The sequence below is a fragment of the Branchiostoma lanceolatum genome, chromosome 1, assembly GCF_035083965.1.
Source record: "Branchiostoma lanceolatum isolate klBraLanc5 chromosome 1, klBraLanc5.hap2, whole genome shotgun sequence".
Classification (NCBI taxonomy): Eukaryota; Metazoa; Chordata; class Leptocardii; order Amphioxiformes; family Branchiostomatidae; genus Branchiostoma; species Branchiostoma lanceolatum.
In genome coordinates this window covers 33927590-33955587 of record NC_089722.1, presented here as the reverse complement: position 1 = coordinate 33955587, position 27998 = coordinate 33927590, and the positions used below count along the sequence as shown (strand labels likewise).

At 42.5% G+C, this 27998-nt stretch overlaps 2 protein-coding genes across 2 annotated transcripts in view; one reads left to right on the top strand and one right to left on the bottom strand.

The window, feature by feature from the left end:
• The window catches only part of LOC136424139 (mucin-5AC-like), a 46136-nt gene that overhangs the window by 6369 nt on the left and 11769 nt on the right, over positions 1–27998 (top strand). The gene's annotated exons all lie outside the window — the stretch shown is intronic.
• LOC136420645 (tripartite motif-containing protein 3-like) lies at positions 22836–25720 on the bottom strand. The gene is made up of 5 exons (XM_066407703.1): positions 25521–25720; positions 25138–25200; positions 24569–24673; positions 24263–24365; positions 22836–23967 (listed from the first exon to the last, which is right to left on the bottom strand). The coding sequence occupies exons 2-5, from the start codon at positions 25141–25143 to the stop codon at positions 23147–23149; spliced, it is 1035 nt and encodes a 344-aa protein (XP_066263800.1). The 5' UTR covers positions 25144–25200; positions 25521–25720; the 3' UTR covers positions 22836–23146.

The following is a 27998-nucleotide window of genomic DNA, read 5'->3' as shown; positions in this document are numbered from 1 at the left end:
TCACCCTAGCCTCTAATCCGTCACCATAGCCGTTAAACTGTCACCAGAGAATCGAATTCGTCACCTTTCCCCTTAATCCATCATGCCTACCCGTAATCCGTCAACATAACCTTAATCCATCACCCTAGCTCTTAATCCGTTACCCTTGCCCTTAAAGCATCGTCAATGTTATATCTTGTTTTGACCAAACTTTAGGTCTTTTAGGCAATATAGACCACAAATAGCATGACAAAGTTAGGATGGTACAATTGTGATGGGAAGTTTGACTGGATATCAATTTTCAGCTCAACATAAATTATGCACATGAGGCCCTCATTAGAATAATTCATATCTCGGTGTATTCAACTTTCCAAAATGTACCTACAGGTCAAACATTACATATGTTAGCTGTAGCATGGACCATAAAGGGAATACTAGTATAACTTTCTGCAATGCCGGTACCAGTATTAGAGCTTCCACCCGACATCTGCTTGGATTTTGTTTCCCAGACTCTAGTGTGAATTAATGACTTCTCCAGGCCGCGGCAACATGGATGCACCGATGGGGGTATAAGTTACATGACCGGCCTTGTGGTCTTCCGTCTGAGGCAGAGCGAGCAGAAAGGTCACAGCTACAATGGTGTCTAGACGTCTGAGAACAAACAGCATTTTTGCGTTAGAAAACAACTCATTTCCAGCGATTATAGAGGTTTCTAACCTCTCGTCGAAAGTCGTGACAGCATTGTGAGAAAGAAGAGGCCAAAGTCAGCGCCTCAGGAGCGGAAGTTAAGAGATCGTGAGCGGAAAACGAAGGTACGTAATACAATCAAGTAACCGAGATAGCTGGAAAAGGACAGACCGAAGTGCCACAAAGGCGCGGGAGGAACTAAGGAACTCAAGTAAGGTACTTGGGACTCGCTTTATTAATTTCGCAGAGAAGGTTATGCTTTGCACAGCGTTCGTGTGTGTGTGTGTGTGTTTGTGTGTGTGTGTGTCCGTCCCCGTCCCCTTAATGTTTATTCTCACGACTATTTTTGTCCCCAAACTGAGACACACAAGATTTTTTTACAAAAGTTAACGTTAATTTGCATAATTCGTACTAAAATAGACAAATCGTCTGTATTGCTCTTTTGATCCGTAAATGTTGTCCGTAAAACATCCTGGGATATCGAATATCTTCTCCGGTTCAGGTCGGCAATCTGAATGACCCAATATCACAAAGTGCATGGAAACGTCACTTTTCATATGTCACTGTACCGGCAATTATATCGTCCACATTCAATTAACTGACTTAGATAACCCCTTTTTGTTTATTGTCACAACTATTTCTGTTGCAAAACTGGGGAACATCAGGCTTCCTGGCCTAGGGGACATGGTTTTTAGAGAAAACGTTAGTCTCCGAACGACGCATACCAGCACCTGCACAACACATATTTTGGATTCGTCAATCAAGAACATGCAAAACTAAATGTTAATTTTACAAATGATTATGTAATGTTTATCAATAATGCAAAACAGTTCATACATCATCTGCATACATTATAGGACGTTTAATCGTGTGACATGTGTAATAAAGAAAACAGGAACATCGCTTAATATCGAAAAATTACAAAAGGAAACGTTATTTTGCATAATTCATATTTAAGATGGGCAAATCATCTGTAGTGCTCTTTTGATTCGTAAATGTTGTCACATGTGTAATCCAGATGACAAAAACAACGTGGGACATCGAATATCTCCAAACGACGCATACCCACACCTGTATAAGTACTACAACACATATTTTGGAAACGTCAATCAAAAACATACATAACTGAATCTAAATTATGCAAATAAATGTCTAATTTGCATAAATGATGCAAAACGGTTCATTTATCATCTGCATTCATTGTAGGACTTCCAATCGTGTGACATTAGTGTGCATAATTTATACTTAAAATGGACAAATCAGCTGTATTCCTCTTTTGATCCGTAAATGTTGTCACATGTGTAATCCAGATGAGAAAAACTACGTGGGACATCGAATATCTTTCCCAATTAAGACCGTCAATCTTCATTATCCATTGTTATACAGTTAATTGAAATGTCACTTTTCAGACATCACTGCACCGGCAATTATGTCGTCCGTATTCAATAAATCGGCTTAGATAACCCATTTTTGTTTATTCTCACGTCTATTCTGTCCCAAAACTGGGGCACACCAGGCCTCTAGGGGACATGGGCTTTAGAGAAAACGTAAGTCTCCAACGACGCATACTGGCACCTAGTACCTGTGCAACACATACTTTTGAAATGTCAATTAAGAACATGCATAGCTAAATGTTAATTTTGCAAATTAATGACTAGTTTGCATAAATAATGCAAAACAGTTCATAAATCGTCTGCATATAGTATTTAACTTTAAATCGTCTTACCTGTGTACTTAAAGTAAACAGGAACATCGCTGATATAGAAAAATTACAAAACTAAACGTTAATTTGCATAATTCATACTTTAGATGGACAAATTATCTATATACTCCTTTTGAGCCGTAAATGTTGTCACATGTGTAATCCAGATGAAAAGTAACATCGTGGGATATCCAATATCTTTTCCAATTCAGGTCGTCAATCTGTATGACCCAATGTCATACAGTTTATGGCAACGTCACTTTTCAGATATAACTGCACCGGCAATTCTCACGTCTGTATTCAATTTATTGGCTTAGATAACCCCTTTTTGTTTATCCTGACCATGTCTGTCCCAAAACTTGGGCACACTAGGGCTCTAGCGGCAACATGGAAGCACCCATGGGGGTATAAGTTACATGACCGGCCTTGTGGTCTTCCGTCTGAGGCAGAGCGAGCAGAAAGGTCACAGCTACAATGGTGTCTAGACGTCTGAGAACAAACAGTATTTTTGTGTGTGTTAGAAAACAACTCATTTTTAGCGATTATAGAGAGTTCTAACTTCTCATGACAACATGGTGAGAAAGAAGTAGCCAAAGCCAGCATCTGAAGAGCGGAAGTTAAGAGATCGTGAGCGGAAAACGAAGGTACGTAATACAATTAAGTAACCGAGATAGGTGGAAAAAGGCAGACCGATGTGCGACAAAGGCGCGGGAGGAACTAAGGAGCTCAGCTAAGGTACTTGGAACTCGCTTTATTAATTTCGCAGATAAGTTTATGTTTTTCACAGCAGTCGTGCGTGTGTGTATCCGTCCCGTCCCCTTTTTGTTTATTCTCACGACTTCTTCTGTCCCAAAACTGGGACACACAAGTTTTTTTATATACCAAAGTAGACGTTGCTTTGTATAATTCGTACTAAAATGTATTGTATTGTATTGCTCTTTTGATCCGTGAATGTTGCCCCATGTGTAATCCAGATGAAGAGGAACAACATGGGATATCCAATATCTTTTCCCATTCAAGTCGTCAATCTGTATGACTCAATATCATTCAGTTCATGGAAATGTCACTTTTCAGATATCACTGTGCTAGCAATTATCTCGTCCACATTCAATGAATTGACTTAGATAACCCCTTTTTGTTTATTCTCACGGCTATTTCTGTCGCAAAACTGGGACACACCAAGCCTTAAGGCCTAGGGGACATGGTTTATAGAGAAAACGTTAGTCTCCAAACGACGCACAACAGCACCTGTACAACACATATTTTGGATACGTCAATCAAGAACATGCAAAACTAAATGTTAATTTTACAAATGAAAATAATGCAAAAACAGTTCATAAATCATATGCATTTATTATAGGGTTTTAAATCGTGTTACATGTGTAAGGAAGGAGAACACGGACATCGCTTGATATCGAAAAAAGACAAATCCAAACGTTATTTTGCATAATTCATACTAAAAATGAACAAATCATCTGTATTTTTTCTTTTGATCCGTAAATGTTGTCATATGTGTAATCCAGATGAAGAGAAACATCCTGTTCAGGTCGGCAATCTGTATGCATGACCCAATCTCATACAGCTTATGGAAATGTCACTTTTCAGATAACTGTACCGGCAATTCTCACGTCCGTATTCAATTAATTGGCTTAGATAACCCCATTTTTTATCCTGACTATTTCTGTCCCAAAACTGGGGCACACCAGGCCTCTAGGGGACATATATATATATGGGCTTTAGAGAAAACGTAAGTCTCCACACATATTATGTCAATTAAGAACATGCATAATTAAATGATTTTTCAAATGAATGTCCAATTTGCATAAATAATGCAAAACAGTTCATATATCGTCTGCATATACTATGTAACTTTCAATCGTCTTACCTGTGTAGATTTTTGTTCTTGATCAGATTTTGACTATTTTTGAAACTGCTCATGAGACAGCATCGTCAACTTTCAACTATAGGAAACTATTTGACATGAATCATTACATTTCATGTCTCCGGCTTGCCATACATACTATAGGAAGACTTAGAGTAAGTAAGTGTGTCACATGGGTGTACTAAATCAGATTAATATTTTCTTTAAACCGTAGAAATTCTAACATCAATTTATTCAACTCTCTCAGACCACGAAGGTTCATCAAAATATTTCCTTTGTCCCAAGACACAATGCCATCCATATTTATGTTCAAATTCTCCACAGAATCAACCATCTACTTCTAGAGTCGCCAAGAACATGAAGGAGGAAGGCCACGGGGGAGGGGGATGCCGGACCAGCATCAGAGCCATGTGCAGCAAAATGATTGAGCTGTTACAGCCAGAGAAAAGCTGACACGATTTTGAGAATTCGCACACTGAAGTGCACATGTTGTCCACGTTATTTCATCTAAACGAATACGTATTGTCTATACTATTGTTTATTTCAGTGTGCAAATTTTTTCGGCTGATTTTGTATGTATATCAAAGAAAATACAAGTGATTAACCTGACCGACGACAGCTCAAATCAAACGGGATGTACGAATGGTGGAAACCCCATACGAATGTGTATGCAATTGCAAGCTGCAGTAACATTTCACTCCGTCACTTACGTCCAAGAAGTTACAGTGCAACTCCTTACCAAACTTGGAACGGTTACTGTAAAATTAGTCTGCTATTGTTGTGCCATAATTATCATTCTTTGACATCTTTGACGGTTATTCGTTTGTTTAAGTGAACTGCAGCAAAGAGATAAAGTAATCAATGCTGTGAGTAGAGTTGGACAGTATAAAGACAATAGATGTCAAAGGCAATGAAGTTTAGGTCACTGAAGAGCAATAGAGACTTTCAGTAAGGATCGTAGTAATTAGCCAACATTATGAAGTCACAATCAGTCAGTTTTATGACGGTAAGTGTGCACCTTGCTAAGTGTGCGGGAATCCTTGTTTCTGTGTCATTTCTTTATCGTTGATGTGGTCGTAAGCTAACATTTGCAACAAAAACCATCCCTCCGATCAATCACGCCCAATATTACTGACTCCAACAATTTCTAATCGAACATCACATTAAATAACAAATACATATTAACCCTCTATCGTTGGGGACCTTGTCGTCCCTTACTTTTTGACGAGACCACAACAACATGATGCTCAGTGGACCTTGCTCGTCCTTTAGTACAGTGGGCCTTGTGTCCATTTGTGCCAACGGCAAGGTCACAACACCACCACACTAATAACATTCATCTCTTACACCTAAAATTTGTGGCAAAAAACACCCCTCCGGTCAAAATGGTCACACCTAACCCGAAACTAGGTAATATATATAGGGAACCAACGTTAGCGACAAAAACCACCCCCAATATTATCGATTCCAACACTTTCTAATCCAACATCACATTAAATAACAAATCTATATTAACCCTCTATCGTTGGGGATCTTGTCGTCCCTTACTTTTCGACAAGACCACAACAACATGATGCTCAGTGGACCTTGCCCGTCCTTTAGTACAGTGGGCCTTGTGTCCATTTGTGCCAACGGCAAGGTCACAACACCACCACACTAATAACATTCATCTCTTACACCTACAATGATTAGAAAAAACCACCCCTCCGGTCAAAATGGTCACACCTAACCCGAAACTAGGTAATATATATAGGGAACCAACATTAGCGACAAAAACCACCCCCAATATTACTGACTCCAACACTTTCTAATCCAACATCACATTAAATAACAAATCTATATTAACCCTCTATCGTTGGGGATCTTGTCGTCCCTTACTTTTCGACAAGACCACAACAACATGATGCTCAGTGGACCTTGCTCGTCCTTTAGTACAGTGGGCCTTGTGTCCATTTGTGCCAACGGCAAGGTCACAACACCACCACACTAATAACATTCATCTCTTACACCTAAAATTAGTGGCAAAAACCACCCCTTCGGTCAAAATGGTCACACACCTAACCCAAAACTAGGAAAGATGTAGGGAACCAACATTAGCGACAAAAACCATCCCCAATATTATCGATTTCAACACTTTCTAATCCAACATCACATTAAATAACAAATCTATATTAACCCTCTATCGTTGGGGATCTTGTCCCTTACTTTTCGACGAGACCACAACAACATTATGCTTAGTGGACCTTGCTCGTCCTTTAGTACAGTTGGCCTTGTGTCCATTTGTGCCAACGGCAAGGTCACAACACCACCACACTAAAAAATTCATCTCTTACACCTAAAATTAGTGAGAAAAAAAACACCCCTCCGGTCGAAATGGTCACACCTAACCCAAAACTATGAAAAATATAGGGAACCAACGTTAGCGACAAAAACCACCCCCAATATTATCGATTCCAACAATTTCTAATCCAACATCACATTAAATAACAAATCTATATTTACCCTCTATCGTTGGGGATCTTGTCGTCCCTTACTTTTCGACAAGACCACAACAACATGATGCTCAGTGGACCTTGCCCGTCCTTTAGTACAGTGGGCCTTGTGTCCATTTGTGCCAACGGCAAGGTCACAACACCACCACACTAATAACATTCATCTCTTACACCTACAATGATTAGCAAAAACCACCCCTCCGGTCAAAATGGTCACACCTAACCCGAAACTAGGTAATATATATAGGGAACCAACATTAGCGACAAAAACCACCCCCAATATTACTGACTCCAACACTTTCTAATCCAACATCACATTAAATAACAAATCTATATTAACCCTCTATCGTTGGGGATCTTGTCGTCCCTTACTTTTCGACAAGACCACAACAACATGATGCTCAGTGGACCTTGCTCGTCCTTGAGTACAGTGGGCCTTGTGTCCATTTGTGCCAACGGCAAGGTCACAACACCACCACACTAATAACATTCATCTCTTACACCTAAAATTAGTGGCAAAAACCACCCCTCCAATCAAAATGGTCACACCTAACCCGAAACTAGGTAATATATATAGGGAACCAACATTAGCGATAAAAACCACCCCCAATATCATCGATTCCAACACTTTCTAATCCAACATTACATTAAAGAACGAATCTATATCAACCCTATATCGTTGGGGATCTTGTCGTCCCTTACTTTTCGACAAGACCACAACAACATGATGCTCAGTGGACCTTGCCCGTCCTTTAGTACAGTGGGCCTTGTGTCCATTTGTGCCAACGGCAAGGTCACAACACCACCACACTAATAACATTCATCTCTTACACCTACAATGATTAGCAAAAACCACCCCTCCGGTCAAAATGGTCACACCTAACCCGAAACTAGCACAGCACGAAATCGAATATTTAAGCAAACTTTCCGAATGATGGAAACAAGAATTAAAGCTCGGAAAATATTTCAGCAGAGTTTACGGGGCCGTTAATGCCGCTGAAAGTAAGATTTGAGCTTCCCGCAACCTTTCCGCGTTCGTTAACATGAATTAAATGCAAGCTATATCTTTCCATGGACTTTAAGCATCCTTATATACATCGTATAGATGAAACATTATGGTACATCAGTAACCAATATATTCTCCAAGCAGATATATTCCCTCCTGGGGACTAATAGTGCCTCAATTTTCAAAATCTTGGAGGATAGCTGATATACCCGAAACGGTCTTCGATCTTTAAGATACACCCATCTGCAGTAAACACCGATCCCGCTTAAGTCATTTCTGTTACAGTTTTTTTAAACAACGCACCATGCATGTGCACGCACATTGTACGTCTACTTTGTGGCAAAATTAGACATACAGTCCATACCTGTCTTCGTCGGAGTTGATCTTCTTTTATCCGTGTTTATGCTACAGCTTACAAAAAACAGCAGTTATATTCTAAGGTATTTCCCCCCTTTTATGTTTAGGTAGAGAAAAGTTGTCGGAAAGCGGACGTTTTCCCTCGCAGTTATTTCTACCTTTCCGATATCCTTCCGTTACATATAGGCTCGGTTTACATAGAAGGGGGGAGATCTAGACCTCCCCCCTTTTATGTTTAGGTAGAGAAAAGCTGCCTGAAAGCGGGCGTTTTTCCTCGCAGTTATTTCTACCTTTCCGATATCCTTACGTTGCATATAGGCTCGGTTTACATAGATGTTTAGGTAGAGAAAAGCTGCCTGAAAGCGGGCGTTTTTCCTCGCAGTTATTTCTACCTTTCCGATATCCTTACGTTACATATAAGTTCGGTTTACATATATATATAGAAGGGGGAGACCTCCCCCCTTTTATGTTTAGGTAGGGAAATGCTGTCGGAAAGCGGGCGTTTTCCCTCGCAGTTATTTCTGCCTTTCTGATATTCTTCCGTTACATATAGGCTCGGTTTGCGTAACCCACTCTTATGTTTAGGTAGAGAAAAGCTGCCGAAAAGCGGGCCTTTTACCTCGCAGTTATTTCTACCTTTCCGATATCCTTCCGTTACATATAGGGTCGGTTCACAAAGAAGGGGGGAGACCTCCCCCCTTTTATGTTTAGGTAGATTAAAGCTGTCGGAAAGCGGGCGTTTTCCCTCGCAGTTATTTCTACCTTTCCAATATCCGACCTCCCCCCTTTTATGTTTAGGTAGAGAAAAGCTGACGGAAAGCGGGCGTTTTCCCTCGCAGTAGTTTCTACCTTTCCGATATCATTCCGTTACCTTTAGGCTTGGTTTACATAGAAGGGGGGAGACCTCCCCCCTCTTATGTTTAGGTAGAGAAAAGCTGCCGGAAAGCGAGCATTTATCCTCGCAGTTATTTCTACCTTTCCGATATTCTTCCGTTACATATAGGCTCGGTTTGCGTAACCCCCTTTTATGTTTAGGTAGAGAAAAGCCGTCGTATTTCTACCTTTCCGATATCCTTCAGTTTTCCCTCGTAGTTATTTCTACCTTTCCGATATTCTTCCGTTACATATAGGCTCGGTTTGCGTAACCCCCTTTTATGTTTAGGTAGAGAAAGGCTGTCGGAAAGCGGACGTTTTCCCTCGCAGTTATTTCTACCTTTCCGATATCCTTCCGTTACATATAGGCTCGGTTTACATAACCCACTCTTATGTTTAGGTAGAGAAAAGCTGCCGGAAAGCGGGCGTTTTCCCTCGCAGTATTTCTACCTTTCCAATATCCTTCCGTTACCTTTAGGCTCGGTTTACATAGAAGGGGGGAGACCTCCCCCCTTTTATGTTAAGGTAGAGAAAAGCTGTCGGAAAGCGAGCGTTTATCCTCGCTGTTATTTCTACCTTTCCGATATCCTTCCGTTACATATAGGATCGGTTTACATAACTCCCTCTCATGTACAGGTAGAAAAAAGCCGTCGAAAAGCGAGCGTTTTCCCTCGCAGTTATTTCTACCTTTCCGATATCCTTCCGTTACATATAGGATCGGTTTACATAGAAGGGGGAGACTTCCCCCCTTTTATGTTAAGGTAGAGAAAAGCTGTCGAAAAGCGAGCGTTTTCCCTCGCAGTTATTTCTACCTTTCCGATATCCTTCCGTTTCATATAGGATCGGTTTACATAGAATGGGGGAGACCTCCCCCCTTTTATTTTAAGGTAGAGAAAAAGCTGTCTGAAAGCGGGCGTTTGTCCTCGCAGTTTTTTTTACCTTTCCGATATCCTTCCGTTACATATAGGATCGGTTAACATAGAAGGGGGGAGACCTCCCCCCTTTTATGTTTAGGTAGAGAAAAGCTGTCGGAAAGCGGTCGTTTCCCCCCCAGTTATTTCTACCTTTCCGATATCCTTCCGTTACATATAGACTCAGTTTACATAACCCACTCTTCTGTTTAGGTAGAGAAAAGCTGTCGGAAAGCGAGCGTTTATCCTCGCAGTTATTTCTACCTTTCCGATATTCTTCTGTTATCTTTAGGCTGGGTTTACGGTGCTCTCAGTTTTAGAAAACAGCGTGGAACATTGAGCTAACAACTCCCCCGGATTGCTTATCTATAGGTCGGCGAGCATACTGTCTTTGGCCACCGAACAAATTCGCCCAGTCCGCGGATCGAGACAGCGCGGCCGGCACATTTTGCAGATTTGTGTATTTTTGTTCCTTGTTTTGTATCAAAGATCATCAAATAACGCGTGTTCTCACGCAGTTTTCCCTTTTTATAATCTACATGTATAAGTAACTTCTAGAAAGATTAACAGACAACTTATTTTCTATTGTCGCTCACGAGTGTTGTTGTGTTCGGGGCAAAAGCGTAACGCAAGGACGTCTGCTTTTCAACTGCAAATTTATACAGTGTGAAGCCGTAAACAAGCTGGGGCGGTACGTTGAGATGGTAATGAAACATCTCCATATTTACTAGCGGAATGCCATGTGACAGGGCATTACCCAATGACAGACAAGAGTGGCTTTTTCAAACTAACCGTATATCCCAGAGACAGAGATTTTTTACAGCGAAGACAGCTCATGAAGGAAGTTTGAACTCAGTCGTTTCAACCCACAAGTTATGGCCACGACGTTATTCTTACCACCCGGAACCCGGACGGAAAAATGTAAAGCTGGGACAAGGACATCAGTCTGTACAACTTGGTGAAACCAAGGCGGTTTCATATGATTATACTTCCTAGGTGAAACCAATGAGATTTTGGTGAAACAGATCCGGAGTAGGATGGAGATGCTGAACGGGGCATGCGGGCAAGCGATTCGGGACGGGGAAATCATTACTTTGTTGTACCTCCTAATCCACCTGGTACCAGTGGAGACAACGGTTAAACAACGGCGTGAGTGAAATCGGAACCTTTCTACCTGTCTTGATAGGAACTATTCCTGGCGACTCGCCCAAAACTGGGACCGGAATCGTGGACTTGGAAATGGCGCAAAATGGTGAAGGGAGATTTTACAGACAATGTGAGATTCGGATCCTTCGTTGACCGCGTCAAGTACAAGTTAGAATATAACGACTGATGACGAAACCGCAAGTAACTAGTAAGTGTTATTCAACCCAGAATGATTGTATTACTACTATTCACTCTATTTGGCCAATTTCTGCTATTTTCCTAGCGATCCGCGGAGCCTGGTAGAGGCTTATTAGATACTAGCCTGAATGCCAGACCCCCAAACTCTGAAATATCTATCGTCACGAAAGATATTTAAGAGTTTGGGGGTCTGGCATCCAGGCTAATAAGATACGGGAGGGAAAAAAAAGTTAGTGTTAGGGGTTACGTTTTGGTGTCGATGTAATAGTTAGCTAGGGTTGGAACTTGGAAGTACACAGTAGTTGGGGTAAGGAATAGCCTGAATAGTTTATCAATGTTTGGTATACAGTGACATTTTTTAAAGATGAAACTGGTAGTCCATATGTAAGAAATCATTTATTCCATTTTGTATGTGTATATTTGTAAAGATGGGGAGGGGTCTCGCTATAATGGTGTAACACGTTTTTATACAGTATTATCATCTTTGAAATAAATTGTTCTAAACTTTTATCGGCCCTGTTGCCTTTCATATTCATATTTACCTGTCTATGTAAGGTTTCGGAATGTTTAAGCCATCCGTAGCAAGTTAAGTCGTCGTTAAGGATTATATTAGATACTGTGTAATGAAAAGGAAACTTATTGTAGAGACTACGTTTTAGCACGTTAAGCTCGTGTTTTTAGCACGTTAAGCTCGTGTTTTTAGCACGTTAAGCTCATAAAAAGGCTACGGAAAACACCAGGAAAGGTATAGCTTTAGGTAGTCCTTAGGATGCGTGAACGGCACATAAACGTACGGAAATCGTGACGGAAATAGATTATAAAGATGGACGAAAGATTACGGAATTAAATGTCTTTCCGTGTTGGATCTTCCGTAAAGGTACGGAAAGATTGTCCATAACGACGCCTTTACGCCTTGCAGATACCACGTTTGTAGCACGTTAAGGTCTTAAAAAGGTCACGGAAAGCCCGAGGAAAGGTACAGCTTTAGGTTACCTTTCAAGCTGTGTGAACGGCACATAAACGTAGGGAGAATCGTGACGGAAATGGGTGATAAAGATGGACGAAATGGTACGGAAAGGTCTCAATAAGCTAACACTTTCCGTCTTGGAACGGACGGAAAAATTGTCCTTAACGACGCCTTTACGCGTCGAATAGTCGCGTAAATACACGTGAAGAAGTGCAGAAACGTACCTGAACGTATTAAAGATTGTCCATAACGACGCCTTTACGCCTTGCAGATACCACGTTTGTAGCACGCTAAGGTCGTAAAAAGGTCACGGAAATACCGAGGAAAGGTATAGCTTTAGGTAACCTTTCAAGCTGTGTGAACGGCACATAAACGCAGGGAGAATCGTGGCGGAAATGGGTGATAAAGATGGACGAAAGGGTATGGAAAGGTCTCAAGAAACTTGCACTTTCCGTGTTGGAACGTACGGAAAAATTGTCCTTAACGACGCCTTTACGCGTCGAAAAGTCACGTAAATACACGTGAAGAAGTGCAGAAACGTACCTGAACGTACTTTCGGAAAGGGCACCTTATATGCAAAATTTAAGCAGACGTACAGGGGTCGTTAAGTTGCGGAAATAGTGAATAAACGTCACGTTAACGCTGCATTTAAGTATGCTTAAATACCAGATTTCGTGCCGTGTAGGTAATATATATAGGGAACCAACATTAGCGACAAAAACCACCCCCAATATTACTGACTCCAACACTTTCTAATCCAACATCACATTAAATAACAAATCTATATTAACCCTCTATCGTTGGGGATCTTGTCGTCCCTTACTTTTCGACAAGACCACAACAACATGATGCTCAGTGGACCTTGCTCGTCCTTTAGTACAGTGGGCCTTGTGTCCATTTGTGCCAACGGCAAGGTCACAACACCACCACACTAATAACATTCATCTCTTACACCTAAAATTAGTGGCAAAAACCACCCCTCCGGTCAAAATGGTCACACACCTAACCCAAAACTAGGAAAGATGTAGGGAACCAACATTAGCGACAAAAACCATCCCCAATATTATCGATTTCAACACTTTCTAATCCAACATCACATTAAATAACAAATCTATATTAACCCTCTATCGTTGGGGATCTTGTCCCTTACTTTTCGACGAGACCACAACAACATTATGCTTAGTGGACCTTGCTCGTCCTTTAGTACAGTGGGCCTTGTGTCCATTTGTGCCAACGGCAAGGTCACAACACCACCACACTAAAAAATTCATCTCTTACACCTAAAATTAGTGAAAAAAAAACACCCCTCCGGTCGAAATGGTCACACCTAACCCAAAACTATGAAAAATATAGGGAACCAACGTTAGCGACAAAAACCACCCCCAATATTATCGATTCCAACAATTTCTAATCCAACATCACATTAAATAACAAATCTATATTAACCCTCTATCGTTGGGGATCTTGTCGTCCCTTACTTTTCGACAAGACCACAACAACATGATGCTCAGTGGACCTTGCCCGTCCTTTAGTACAGTGGGCCTTGTGTCCATTTGTGCCAACGGCAAGGTCACAACACCACCACACTAATAACATTCATCTCTTACACCTACAATGATTAGCAAAAACCACCCCTCCGGTCAAAATGGTCACACCTAACCCGAAACTAGGTAATATATATAGGGAACCAACATTAGCGACAAAAACCACCCCCAATATTATCGATTCCAACACTTTCTAATCCAACATCACATTAAATAACAAATCTATATTAACCCTCTATCGTTGGGGATCTTGTCGTCCCTTACTTTTCGACAAGACCACAACAACATGATGCTCAGTGGACCTTGCTCGTCCTTGAGTACAGTGGGCCTTGTGTCCATTTGTGCCAACGGCAAGGTCACAACACCACCACACTAATAACATTCATCTCTTACACCTAAAATTAGTGGCAAAAACCACCCCTCCAATCAAAATGGTCACACCTAACCCGAAACTAGGTAATATATATAGGGAACCAACATTAGCGATAAAAACCACCCCCAATATCATCGATTCCAACACTTTCTAATCCAACATCACATTAAAGAACGAATCTATATCAACCCTATATCGTTGGGGATCTTGTCGTCCCTTACTTTTCGACAAGACCACAACAACATGATGCTCAGTGGACCTTGCCCGTCCTTTAGTACAGTGGGCCTTGTGTCCATTTGTGCCAACGGCAAGGTCACAACACCACCACACTAATAACATTCATCTCTTACACCTACAATGATTAGCAAAAACCACCCCTCCGGTCAAAATGGTCACACCTAACCCGAAACTAGGTAATATATATAGGGAACCAACATTAGCGATAAAAACCACCCCCAATATTACTGACTCCAACACTTTCTAATCCAACATCACATTAAATAACAAATCTATATTAACCCTCTATCGTTGGGGATCTTGTCGTCCCTTACTTTTCGACAAGACCACAACAACATGATGCTCAGTGGACCTTGCTCGTCCTTTAGTACAGTGGGCCTTGTGTCCATTTGTGCCAACGGCAAGGTCACAACACCACCACACTAAAAACATTCATCTCTTACACCTAAAATTAGTGGCAAAAACCACCCCTCCAATCAAAATGGTCACACCTAACCCGAAACTAGGTAATATATATAGGGAACCAACATTAGCGATAAAAACCACCCCCAATATCATCGATTCCAACACTTTCTAATCCAACATCACATTAAATAACAAATCTATATTAACCCTCTATCGTTGGGGATCTTGTCGTCCCTTACCTTTCGACAAGACCACAACAACATGATGCTCAGTGGACCTTGCTCGTCCTTTAGTACAGTGGGCCTTGTGTCCATTTGTGCCAACGGCAAGGTCACAACACCACCACACTAATAACATTCATCTCTTACACCTAAAATTAGTGGCAAAAACCACCCCTCCGGTCAAAATGGTCACACACCTAACCCAAAACTAGGAAAGATGTAGGGAACCAACATTAGCGACAAAAACCATCCCCAATAATATCGATTTCAACACTTTCTAATCCAACATCACATTAAATAACAAATCTATATTAACCCTCTATCGTTGGGGATCTTGTCGTCCCTTACTTTTCGACGAGACCACAACAACATTATGCTTAGTGGACCTTGCTCGTCCTTTAGTACAGTGGGCCTTGTGTCCATTTGTGCCAACGGCAAGGTCACAACACCACCACACTAAAAAATTCATCTCTTACACCTAAAATTAGTGGCAAAAAACACCCCTCCGGTCAAAATGGTCACACCTAACCCAAAACTATGAAAAATATAGGGAACCAACGTTAGCGACAAAAACCACCCCCAATATTATCGATTCCAACACTTTCTAATCCAACATCACATTAAATAACAAATCTATATTAACCCTCTATCGTTGGGGATCTTGTCGCCCCTTACTTTTCGACAAGACCACAACAACATGATGCTCAGTGGACCTTGCTCGTCCTTTAGTACAGTGGGCCTTGTGTCCATTTGTACCAACGGCAAAGTCACAACACCAACACATTAATAACTTCCATCTATCACACCCACACATTAGCAAAGAAAAACATCCCTCCAGTAAAAATGGTCACACCCAACCCAAAACCAGAAAAACATTAGCAAGAAGTCAAAAAAAAGAAAACTAGCAAGAAAAACACCCCTCCGTCAAAATGGTCACACCCAACATTAGCGACCATGCAAAAAAACACCCCTCGTAATAAAATGGTCACATCTAACATGGCGGCCCCCATCCTTGGAAGCAAAAACAGAACAGGTTTTGCTATCGCAAACCTGTAAATATCATATTCCAGGTAATTACTCTTACCAAAGTTTTACACAACCGGGCAAATGATTACAAATTCACAATATTTCCAAAGTATGAAATCTCGGCGGAGCTTCCATGTAAGACATCACGAAATCGCCGGCGAATGCACCCAGATACACGGCGACATGCCGACCTGCGTGCCGATTACCGGCGCTACGAACGTCCCTTGCTCGCACGTAAATGTTGCCCGACGTGTGTGGGTCGACATCACGAAATCGCGGGCGAATACACCCAGACACAAGGCGACATGCCGACCTGCGTGCCGATTAACGGCGCTACGAACGTCCCTTGCTCGCACGTAACTGATGTTGCCCGACATGTGTTGGGTCGACATCACGAAATCGCGGGCGAATGTACCCAGACACACGCCGACCTGCGTGCCGATTATAGACGAGCGATGGAAAAGGCAGCGCTCTTTTGAGGCCCGTGGCACTAGTGGTATACGGTGGTACAGGTGGTTTTTATATTGAGACGAGCGAAGGAAAAGGCAGCGCTTTTGCGAGGCCCGTGACACCAGTGGTATACGGTGGTACAAGTGGTTTTAATACTGAGACAAGCGAAAGAAAAGGGAGCGCTCTTCTGAGCCCCGTGGTATAAGTGGTAAACGGTGGTAGAGGTGGTTTTCATCATATACCACCGTGTATCACTTATTGCTTGTGGTATAAGTGGTACACGGTGGTATAGGTGGTTTTTATACTGAGACGAGTGAAGGAATAGGGGCGGAGTTTCCATGTAAGACGATTTCGTGATTGCATTCGCCGGCGATTTCGTGATGTCTTACATAAAACTCCGCCAATTATTTATGGCGGAGTTTCCATGTAAGACATAACGAAATCGCCGGCGAATGCACCCGGATACACGGCGACATGCCGACCTGCGTGCCGATTACCGGCGCTACGATCGTCCCTTGCTCGCACGTAAATATTGCCCGACTTGTGTGGGTCCACATCACCAAATCGCAGGCGAATGCACCCAGACACACGGCGACATGCAGACCTGCGTGCCGATTACCGGCGCTACGAACGTCCCTTGCTCGCACGTAAATGTTGCCCGACTTGTGTGGGTCCACATCACCAAATCGCGGGCGAATGCACCCGTACCCAGACACACGGCGACATGCCGACCTGCGTGCGGAATATAGACGAGCTAAGGAATGGGCAGCGCTCTTGTGAGGCCCAATGCACCGTATAGGTGGCAAATCCTTCTACGGGGCAGACGGAGCTATCTTCCGCCTGGGTCTAATTTGGCACCCGGTGATATAGGTGGCTTTCATGCTGAGACGAGCGAAGGAATAGGCAGCGCTCGTCTACGGCGTGTGGTTTAAGTGGTACACGGTGGTATAGGTGGTTTTCATACTGAGACGAGCGAAGGAATAGGCAGCGCTGCTCTAAGGCTTGTGGTATAAGTGGTGCAGGGTGGTACAGGTGGTTTTCATACTGAGACGACGAAGGAATAGGCAGCGCTACTCTAAGGCTTGTGGTATAAGTGGCACACGGTGGTATAGGTCGTTTTCATACTGAGACGAGCGAAGGAATGGGCAGCGCTCTTGTGAGGCCCAAGGCACCGTATAGGTGGCCAATCATTCTACGGGGCAGACGGAGCTATCTTCCGCCTTGGTCTAATTTGGCACCCGGTGTTGTAGATGGCTTTCATAATGAGACAGCGCTTTTGAGAGGCCCGTGACACCAGTGGTATACGGTGGCACAAGTGGTTTTAATACTGAGACGAGCGAAAGAAAAGGGAGCGCTCTTCTGAGCCCCGTGGTATAAGTGGTAAACGGTGGTATAGGTGGTTTTCATACTGAGACGAGCGAAGAAATTGGCAGCGCACCACTAAGGCTTGTGGTATGAGTGGTACACGGTGGTAGAGGTGGTTTTGATACTGAGACGAGTGAAGGAATAGGCAGCGCTACTTTAAGGCTTGTGGTATAAGTGGTGCACGGTGGTATAGGTGGTTTTAATACTGAGACGAGTGAAAGAAATGGCAGCGCTCTTCTGAGGCTCGTGGTAAAGTGGTATAGATTGGTACAAGTGGTTTCTATACAGAGTCGACCTGGAAGGAAAAGGCAGCGATCTAGTAAGGCTTGTGGCACCGTATAGGTGGCCTATCCTTCTTCGGGGCCGACGGAGCTCTCTTCCGCTTAAGTCGAATTTGGCACCCGGTGGTAGAGGAGGTCACTATACGAGCGAATGAAAAGGCAGCGCTTCTCTAAGGCTTGTGGCACAAGTGGTATAGAGTGGCCGTGACATATGGTTTCTATAATGAAACGAGCTAAGAAAGGCAGCGATCAACTAAGGTCAGTGGCACCGTATAGGTGGCCAATCCTTCTTCGGGGCAGACGGAGATCTCTTCCGCCTGGTTCGAAATTGGCACCCGGTGGTAGAGGAGGTCGCTATACTTAGACGATCGAGCAAATGAAAAGACAGCGCTTCTCTAAGACTTGTGGCACAAGTGGTATAGAGTGGCCGTGACCTGTGGTTTCTATAATGAAACGAGCTAAGGAAAAGGCAGCGCTTTACTAAGGCCCAAATTTAGACCCAGGCGGAAGAGAGCTCCTCTGCCCCGAAGAAGGATTGGCCACCTATACGGTGCCACGGGCCTCAATGGAGCGCTGCCTTTTCCACAGATCGTCTCAGTATAAAAACAGACTGTACCACCGTGCACCACCTCTACCACAAGCCTTAGTTGTGCGCTGCCTATTCCTTCGCTCGTCTAAGTATAGCGACCTCCTCTACCACCGGGTGCCAAATTAGACCCAGGCGGAAGAGAGCTCCGTCTGCCCCGAAGAATGATTGGCCACCTATACGGTGCCTTGGGCCTCAATGGAGAGCTGCCGATTCCTTCGCTCGTCTCAGTATGAAAACCACCTATACCACCGTGAACCACTTATACCAAAAGCCTTAGAGTAGCGCTGCCTATTTCTTCGCTCGTCTCAGTATGAAAACCACCTATACCACCGTGAACCATTTATACCACAAGCCTTAGAGTAGCGCTTCCCATTCCTTCGCTCCTCTCAGTATGAAAACCACCTATACCACTGTGTACCACCTATACCGCAAGCCTTAGAGTAGCGCTGCCTGTTCCATCGCTCGTCTCAGTATGAAAACCACCTATACCACCGTGTACCACCTAAACCACAAGCCTTAGAGTAGCGCTGCCGATTCCTTCGCTCGTCTCAGTATGAAAACCACCTATACCACCGTGAACCACTTATACCACACGCCGTAGAAGAGCGCTGCCTATTCCTTCGCTCGTCTCAGCATGAAAGCCACCTATACCATCGGGTGCCAAATTAGACCCAGGCGGAAGATAGCTCTGTCCGCCCCGTAGAAGGATTGGCCACCTATACGGTGCATTGGGCCTCACAAGAGCGCTGCCCATTCCTTAGCTCGTCTATATTCTGCACGCAGGTTGGCACGTCGCCGTGTGTCTGGGTGCATTCGCCTGCGAGTTGGTGATGTGGACCCACACAAGTCAGGCAACATTTACGTGCGAGCAAGGGACGTTCTTAGCGCCGGTAATCGGCATGGATGTTGGCATGTCGCCGTGTATCCGGGTGCATTCGCCGGCTATTTCGTGATGTCTTACAAAGTTGTTCTAGGTTGTTTGTGCTTGAAGAAACTACTACTTGGCGGAGGTATGATCATGAGGTCTCTGGACCCAAGATCTTCTCATACTTTCTTTAACACGATGCACAAAGACATCTCTCAATATATTATCATTATTACATTGAGAAACGTCTTCTCAAATAGAAAATACGACACAAAATCAGTACAGAAAGAAATTCTTTTATTCGCGAGTGCTCTGTCAACGCCAACGCAGAGGAGGTTACAATATAGATGGCAAACCAAAGATTTTGATTTGAAAAATATAGTTGTTAACTAGACCAGAAATTTACACATTTAGAAAAGTCATCTAAGAAATACCATATATAGGTCTGTAAATCTATTTACACGTGTTTTAAAAAGAGGGGATAAACTTTATAGATATAAATGGAATATACCATAATTTTTCTGTTTGTTCTGTTTTCTGTTATTGCTGACCTATCTTTATGTTCCAATGAACTGAATTACATTCTGACGGTCTCAATCAAGTAAGTATACTTAAATTACTTTCTGTGTGACAGTTTATACTTCCTGGTGTTGGTTTTATTAAAGTTCATTACCATCCATATTCTAACCATAATTCTTAAATTCCTTTTTTAAGTAAAAGTTGCTTTATGTTTCATTACATTATAAATGTTTCTATCATGCCACCTTTTTACATTGCACAGGAGGTTAGTAGAGGTTTCCAACGTTATTGTTGTCAATATCATTATTATCATTATAATTGTCATCTATGTTATTATTAGGTAGATTCCACAAAGTATTGTTTGTTTACGTCAAGAATAGTTTATCAAGCAACTGGATAAAAGTTTGAAACAGTCAGACGTTTCAGACAGACGATCGTCTTTACTTCATTAACATATCTATTCAGAGTTTTGGTATAAAACCTAGTTCTTCCAGATCTTTCTTTAGTCACTGACGAAAGATAGCGGATGCTCTCTTAAACGTCTGACTGTTTCAAAATTTCATCCAGTTGCTTGAGTAACTAGTACAATTTTTGGCGTATCTTATTACCTGGATGTCTAACCCTCATCAACGTATTGTTTGCTTAATTTATCTATCCTTTGTTCGCGTATTTTACCCGGACTGGTATAACAAAGGAAATATGTCCTGTTTCCCTTTGTCCGTTTACATATAATTTACTGCAAATGGGTGTATTTGAAAGGTCGAAGACCGTTTCGGGTATTTCGCTATTCTCCAAGATTTTAAAAATCGTGGCACTACTAGTCCCCCGGGCAAAAACTTCTGCTTGGAGAATATATCGGTTACTGTTATGTCAGTTCCATCTATACGATATATATAGGATGCTTTAAGGCCATGGAATGATATAGTGTGCATTTAATTCACCTTAACGAATGCGGAAAGGTTGCGGAAAGCTCAAATTTTACGTTCCGTGGCCTTTACGACAGCGTAAACTCTGCTGAAATACTTACCAACCTTTAATACTTATTTCCGTCATTCGGAAAGTTTTCTTAAATATTCGATTTCATGCAGTGCATGATGTGATGTAATAAAGCTGAAATAAAGAAGTACCAGAGCCTACTTTACTTATGATTACACCAAGGCCACAGCGAGTACATTTTGTGGGTTAGGTCTTCTGTAGACTCCAAATCTAATGCGGGAGTGCTAGAAAAACAATATAGTAAAAACAAAAACAAAAGATGTCTACATTTTTAACATAGATATCACAAACGTTGTAACAAGAATTTGAACGACAAAACATGGTATTACAGCCAGCAAGTCTTTTATTCATGCATTCAAGAAGTTACAGAAAATGACATTGGTGTGGTAGACTGGTATCACCACAACTACAACTCCAGTGACGGAACTTTCACAACAGTTACTGCACTTAACAAGGATACCAAACCGGTGACGTCACTCCTACAACCAATGAAATAAAGAGTGAGGAAACAATGCCTCGAACTAAATCTATTACAACATTCCATCTGCTGGAGAGAGCACATATATTGCATCATCACTGTACACATAGATTCCGCCCACAATTTGCCCTCAATTGCCAAAACATTTACAGGGAAACTTTTTATGGCAAATGTAAAAACACTCACGAACTGATTGAATACTTTCTACATTCCTTCAAAGGCAACAGATATCTCAAAGTTACCCATGCATCTGTTAATGGTATCGCTTATGCTCACAAAATATTGTAAAGCTTTATGTAAATGCTGGTACATACACGCATGTGTCTTGTGTGATGTTGACATGTGATTTTTAGCTCTAACTCTACAATAATGAAGTAAAAGACGTGCCTATTAGTAATACATGGATATCTCTTTGCTGGAATGCTAATAATTTCTTTCTGGAATTTCATATGTAAATTATTACTAATCCATTAAAATAACATTAAGCTGTAGTAAAGTTTGCATTTGCAATTGTTCAATGAGATAGCCATCATTTGAATGGAACGTTCTTATACAAAGTTATGTATGCATCTAATACCACAAAGTTGAACAATTCCTACCAAAGAAAGATCAAGATTGTAAATTATCATATGTAGATGCTTTTCTGAATTACATACATTCAAATAGAATATAGATACAGATAATACAATGCAATACAGTTGACAACGCATACAGCTAAAACCCTTTAGATTAAGCTGGTAGTGAAGTATATATATATATATCATTATTATTTTTTGTCTGACACTTTTTGAGAGTCTGATCAGACTAAAGTTTTACCACAGTTTTCTAAAGGAACATGGGTGCACAGTGAAGCCTTGCATTTATTCTTAATATTTTTCATGGGATTCTCAATGAAATGTTGCATCTGTATAAGATACATTTGTTCATGTTACATACAGGGACTCGTTGTGTGTGCCCCCTAACACTCTCTGTCATGCAAAGGCCTGTTTTTTTTCTGGAGTATGATCAGTAACTGGTGAAGACAATGATTGCATCACCGGCGGTTACTACCAAGTGCCCACCCGGACCCACGGCAACTCCCCTCGCGTACGTGCATTTGCAATTGTTCAATGAGATAGCCATCATTTGAATGGAACGTTCTTATACAAAGTTATGTATGCATCTAATACCACAAAGTTGAACAATTCCTACCAAAGAAAGATCAAGATTGTAAATTATCATATGTAGATGCTTTTCTGAATTACATACATTCAAATAGAATATAGATACATATAATACAATGCAATACAGTTGACAACGCATACAGCTAAAACCCTTTAGATTAAGCTGGTAGTGAAGTATATATATATATATCATTATTATTTTTTGTCTGACACTTTTTGAGAGTCTGATCAGACTAAAGTTTTACCACAGTTTTCTAAAGGAACATGGGTGCACAGTGAAGCCTTGCATTTATTCTTAATATTTTTCATGGGATTCTCAATGAAATGTTGCATCTGTATAAGATACATTTGTTCATGTTACATACAGGGACTCGTTGTGTGTGCCCCCTAACACTCTCTGTCATGCAAAGGCCTGTTTTTTTTCTGGAGTATGATCAGTAACTGGTGAAGACAATGATTGCATCACCGGCGGTTACTACCAAGGGCCCACCCGGACCCACGGCAACTCCCCTCGCGTACGTCCCTGGAGGCAAAGCGATGTGGTGGACATATGTGCCCTGGCTTGTGTACTTCACCACGCGACGGTTGCGTGAGTCCACCACCAGAATGCGACCGGATCTAGATCTGTCCACGCAGATGCCTCGGGGATGATTCAGGCCGCCGCCGCTCCACCCCGGTCCTCCGAACTTCATCACGTACTGTCCGGCCTCGCTGTACGTGTAGATGAAATTGGTCTTAAAGTCCGAGACGAAGATGTTGCCTTTCCCGTCAACGGCGACGTTCATCGGCGTACTCATCCGCGGACCGGCATCCCACAGGAGTTTCCCGTCAGACCCGAAGGCTTGCACCCCACCACGGTAGCCGCTGGACCATGTGACGAACACGTGGTTGTTGCGCGAGTCCACGGCCATCCCGCGAGTCACCCCCCGTGGTACGTCAGGGAGGTCAAAGTTGGCTTTGAGATGGCCTTCCCTGCCGACATGTACCACGGAGTCAGGGCTGGTAGGGTACCCCTTCAGAAAGACCCACAGATGGCCATCCTTGCCGATGGACACATCAGATGGCTCCTTTGATGGGTGCCCTAGCCCTGGTGCATTGGTTGGGAACTGATACAGGTAAGCGCCTTCCAAGTCGTACACTTGGAGGCGCGCTTTGGTCAGATCAGCCACATATATCTTGCCGTCGGGGGAAACTGCAACCCCACGTGCTCGGCGCAGTTTCCCGGTCCCGGGTTCGTCGCTTTCGTCAAACATTCCTAAGATTTAAAAAAAAAATGTTTACCTTACTGAGGTAAGATGATTCAGCTAACGTTTGCAATTTTGTTGTTGCTTATAATTATTGTCTTGGAAAAAAATGATAACTACATCGACATGTGATAGAGAGGGTGCTGACACATTCTCTCACCTGAAGAAGAACTACTGAATGTCCTTTTGGTGAAATAATGTGATAGAAAGGCACGTCATGACATGCCATCAACTGTCCTGTATCAGCACAGCACCCCTCCTCTTCCCTGTATGGTGCATGGGTGTACAAAATGTATCAAAACAAACCTTCAGTGGGCGTGGAAGCCGGCATGTTGATTGGTGTAGCTCCTGCCGCTTCCATCTCCGCCGCGATGCCGTGTGAGGGACCCCGTCCATGGCCCGGATCGATCTACATAAATGACCGATTAGAATGCGTCAAACTATAAACATAGTTAAAAATCAACGTGGACATACTCAAGCAGATATAAATTTCGTTGCATCATATCTGATTGGCTGTTGTTGTGAAATTGACTATTGGGTGAGGTGAGGACAAAAATCTACCCGGTGACTACCATGTAACGTTATATAATTGCTCAACTAACAAGTACTGACCTTGATGACGTCAGCAGATGTCACTTTGTCAGTCCTCATCGAGACAGCAGAACTTTTCCAGGCACCACTGCCAGTGGTACTGGGTCCTGCTGTACTTGCGGTAGGCTGCAAAGAGTAATCAAAATTAAAATACATTGATCTCTGCTTGATCAATATCCTGTTCCAATGCCTGCAACTAAAAAGCTGTAGTTCTAAAAGAAGCAAGTAGATGGCCCTAACTGATCTCACTTCTTTTCTTATTCTTAGACTAATAATCACTCAAACATGGTGACCACTGATCGTGACCATAACATGTTCGGCACTAGATACTGATGATGATGATGACTAGATACAAAATCCAGAGGTTTTGCTGCAGTACAAATGAAAGTCGCCAGCCCCCATCACATCTAGTTATTTCTGTCAAGAGGTAAAGAGCTAACTGCATTCCTATTTTAAATCAATCAATCAATCAATCAATCAATCAATCAATCTATCAATCAATCGAAGTTTTCCAGGTTAGGTTCAGCATAGCTGCAATGATGCTAAATGACCGACCATTCCAAACTCAAGGAACGCTGACGAGTACTGACCTTCATGACGTCAGCAAATGTCACCTTGCCAGTGGTGTTGGCCCCTGCTGTGCTTGCAGTTGGCTGTAAAGAGAATGCATTGACGTCAGAAAAGTGCCCGGATTTAAGCAAAATAGTCCCGTCGAAATTCCTGGACCAGTGCTTTCGGCACTGATTTGAACTGCCGTCAGCGCTCAAAAGTAGGATGGATTAATACAATAAATGCAGAAAAAGACATTTCAGATGTATCTTACTAAGGTAGTAAAACATTTCGTGCTCCCCGGTGTTTTTATCAAAAGCATCTAATATATCAGTTAACTTACAGCGCATCGCACTCCCCTGGGCGCTTTACCCCAACAAGAGGGGTGTTGCCCAGTACCAAATCAAGATCAAGATGAACTTACAGCGCCATGGTTTCCATCAGTTTGGGTGTTGAGGTGCGTCAGAAGTACGGGTACCAAGATCACCAGCGTTACCAAGGAAACGGCTGATGTGGCAGCGCATATCAGCAGGCGTCGTGACAGGCGATGACGTAGTTGTCTCCAAATGGTACGACGTTCTTGGGCCGGGCCTACGAGTTGGACAGAAAAAGAGATACTTAATTCGTGTTAAAAAAAAACTCCCGTTGAATCTGCACAGTGACTTTACCAACACAAACGCTACATTGAGAATTTTGTTTTAAATTTTGTGATACGGCCCAGTCGGAACTTGCTGGACCCCTTCGGCCGGTCTTCCAGGCCTCGGGGTGGAAGGGACAGGCGGGGCGTTGATGTCGTCGCGGTTCAGGGCTGGCCCGAGACGCATCCCGAAGGACATTCCATCCTCGTACGTGTGTTCGGCGGGGGGTCTTTCTGGTCTCGGGGAAGGGGGGACCGGTGGGGCGCGGCGAGCCTCTCGGTTCAGGGGCTGTCCGAGACGTATCCCGAAGGACTCTCCATCCTCGTACGTGTGTGTGGCCGGACCAGACGGCTGCCCATCTACCGAGCCCCGAGCCTGAGCGGTATCTTGACCTTGACCGGGGCTGTCTAGATCTGCTGGCGGACTATCGTCTGCCGGACCTGGATATGGTTGTAAACATGCATCACTGTACTATCTATTTCATGGGTTTTAAACATTTCATATTCGTTTCGTCTATCCTTAACCCTATCCAGACTGAGGGTGCGGTTCGAACTGTATCAAGTTTCATGATATTGTAGTCAAGAGGATTTCTGAACGGCTACAAAGGTTTAAAACCACCAGACTTGGTGACTGTTCCTAGAATACATCTGGCGATAATTCTATCATGATGATTCAATTTGTCATCTCTCTGACAAGTACATTTTACGAAATTCGCTAATTTCAATTTTGATCAATGCGGTGTCCATTTATAAGAAAATTATTCAAATATCATACATTTCCCTAATTACAAACGATATGGACGTCGAAAAGGCCTTGTTTTCAGAGGCGTTTGATTGTTAAAGTATGCTTCCCTGTTGTGGTAAATAAAAGTTACAGAACTATTTTTCTGGCTAAAGAAAATCTGGATCCGAAGTTTTTGCGAAGTACGAGTAAATGTTTACGAGAAAAACACACCAATCTTCAACGTTCCATGGGAGTCGTTTAGTAAAGACTAATAATACTCGCCGCGATGAACAATGTGTGCATTTATATTTTACATGAAGTAGCTGCCTTTGCAAGCCCCTAGATTTGTTATTCAGGACTACATTTTGCCTATTCATCAATTGAGCGTACATAAATACATCATCGGTATTTTCCACGTACCAATGAATATTCAAGCAACCCGAACCGTAGTCAATATTTTCCTTTAAAAAAATCCAAACTGATGAACGATATGGTTGGACAAATGCCTCTTACGTTGTTGACAACTTGTAGGGATAGACATCGGGACTGCATTTTACTGTTTTCTAACGTTTTACTAGACACGCTCTTTATGAAATTTTTGTTTTCACACACACCCTACATGTATTTAGGAAGTTTCAGCCAATAACAAAATGACGCCAGGCCTGAATAGGGTTAAATGAAATTAAGAATACGACAGAATTTGTAATGACTAAAAAACTAACGAGGTTATTATAATCTTATCGAGGGAAGTACTGAGTTACGCAGAGGTATTATTGTACAGTATGCGGATTAAGGGTAAGGTCAGAGGTCAAGGCCCTTAGACGAAAACAAGATCCACGTGACCAATACGTCACCATTGGTTCGAATCGAACCCTTAGTGTCTGGAAGGACTGTCTACAAGGCAAGGGCCTTAAACTTTGACCTTAGAACAGATGCATAACGCTGCTCATGCGCACTGAGGTTGTCAAAATGTTGAGATTTAAAAAAACATAATGACAAGGATTGTAGAAGTATGTGCACGTTATTGCTATCAAAGCTTAAATTGTATTCCGTTGTAGTTCTTAGAATAGTCACTTGTTCCACTTGTCGCCATTGTTATATTGTGCCGTCTACAGCTGTATGCTTTATCAATACATTGTTATCTCCATAAAAAATGGAGATATAGTTTTGGGTGTGTCTGTCTGTCTGTCTGTTTGTTTGTGTTTCGGCGATACTCTACTCAGCATAACTCAAGAACTTCCGAATGGATTTCGATGATATTTGATATGTGGGCGGGTGTTGGGAAGCCAAAATTCAAGGTCGATTTTTGGCCCCCTGGTATGTGACCTTGGTACTGCAGCAGAGCTTCCGTTTTTGTATCTTTTGACCTGGACGTGCTATGGTCTTGATTTTTGGGCGTCAGATAGCTTGTGATGTAAATCCTCTGGAACTGCAGTTGCATTATTGTGAAAATCTTCTAAGGGGCAAGATAAAACTCTATTATTATTGTGACTGAAGAAGAACGATTGTTGCGGAACATGATCTCTCCGACAGAAAATGTT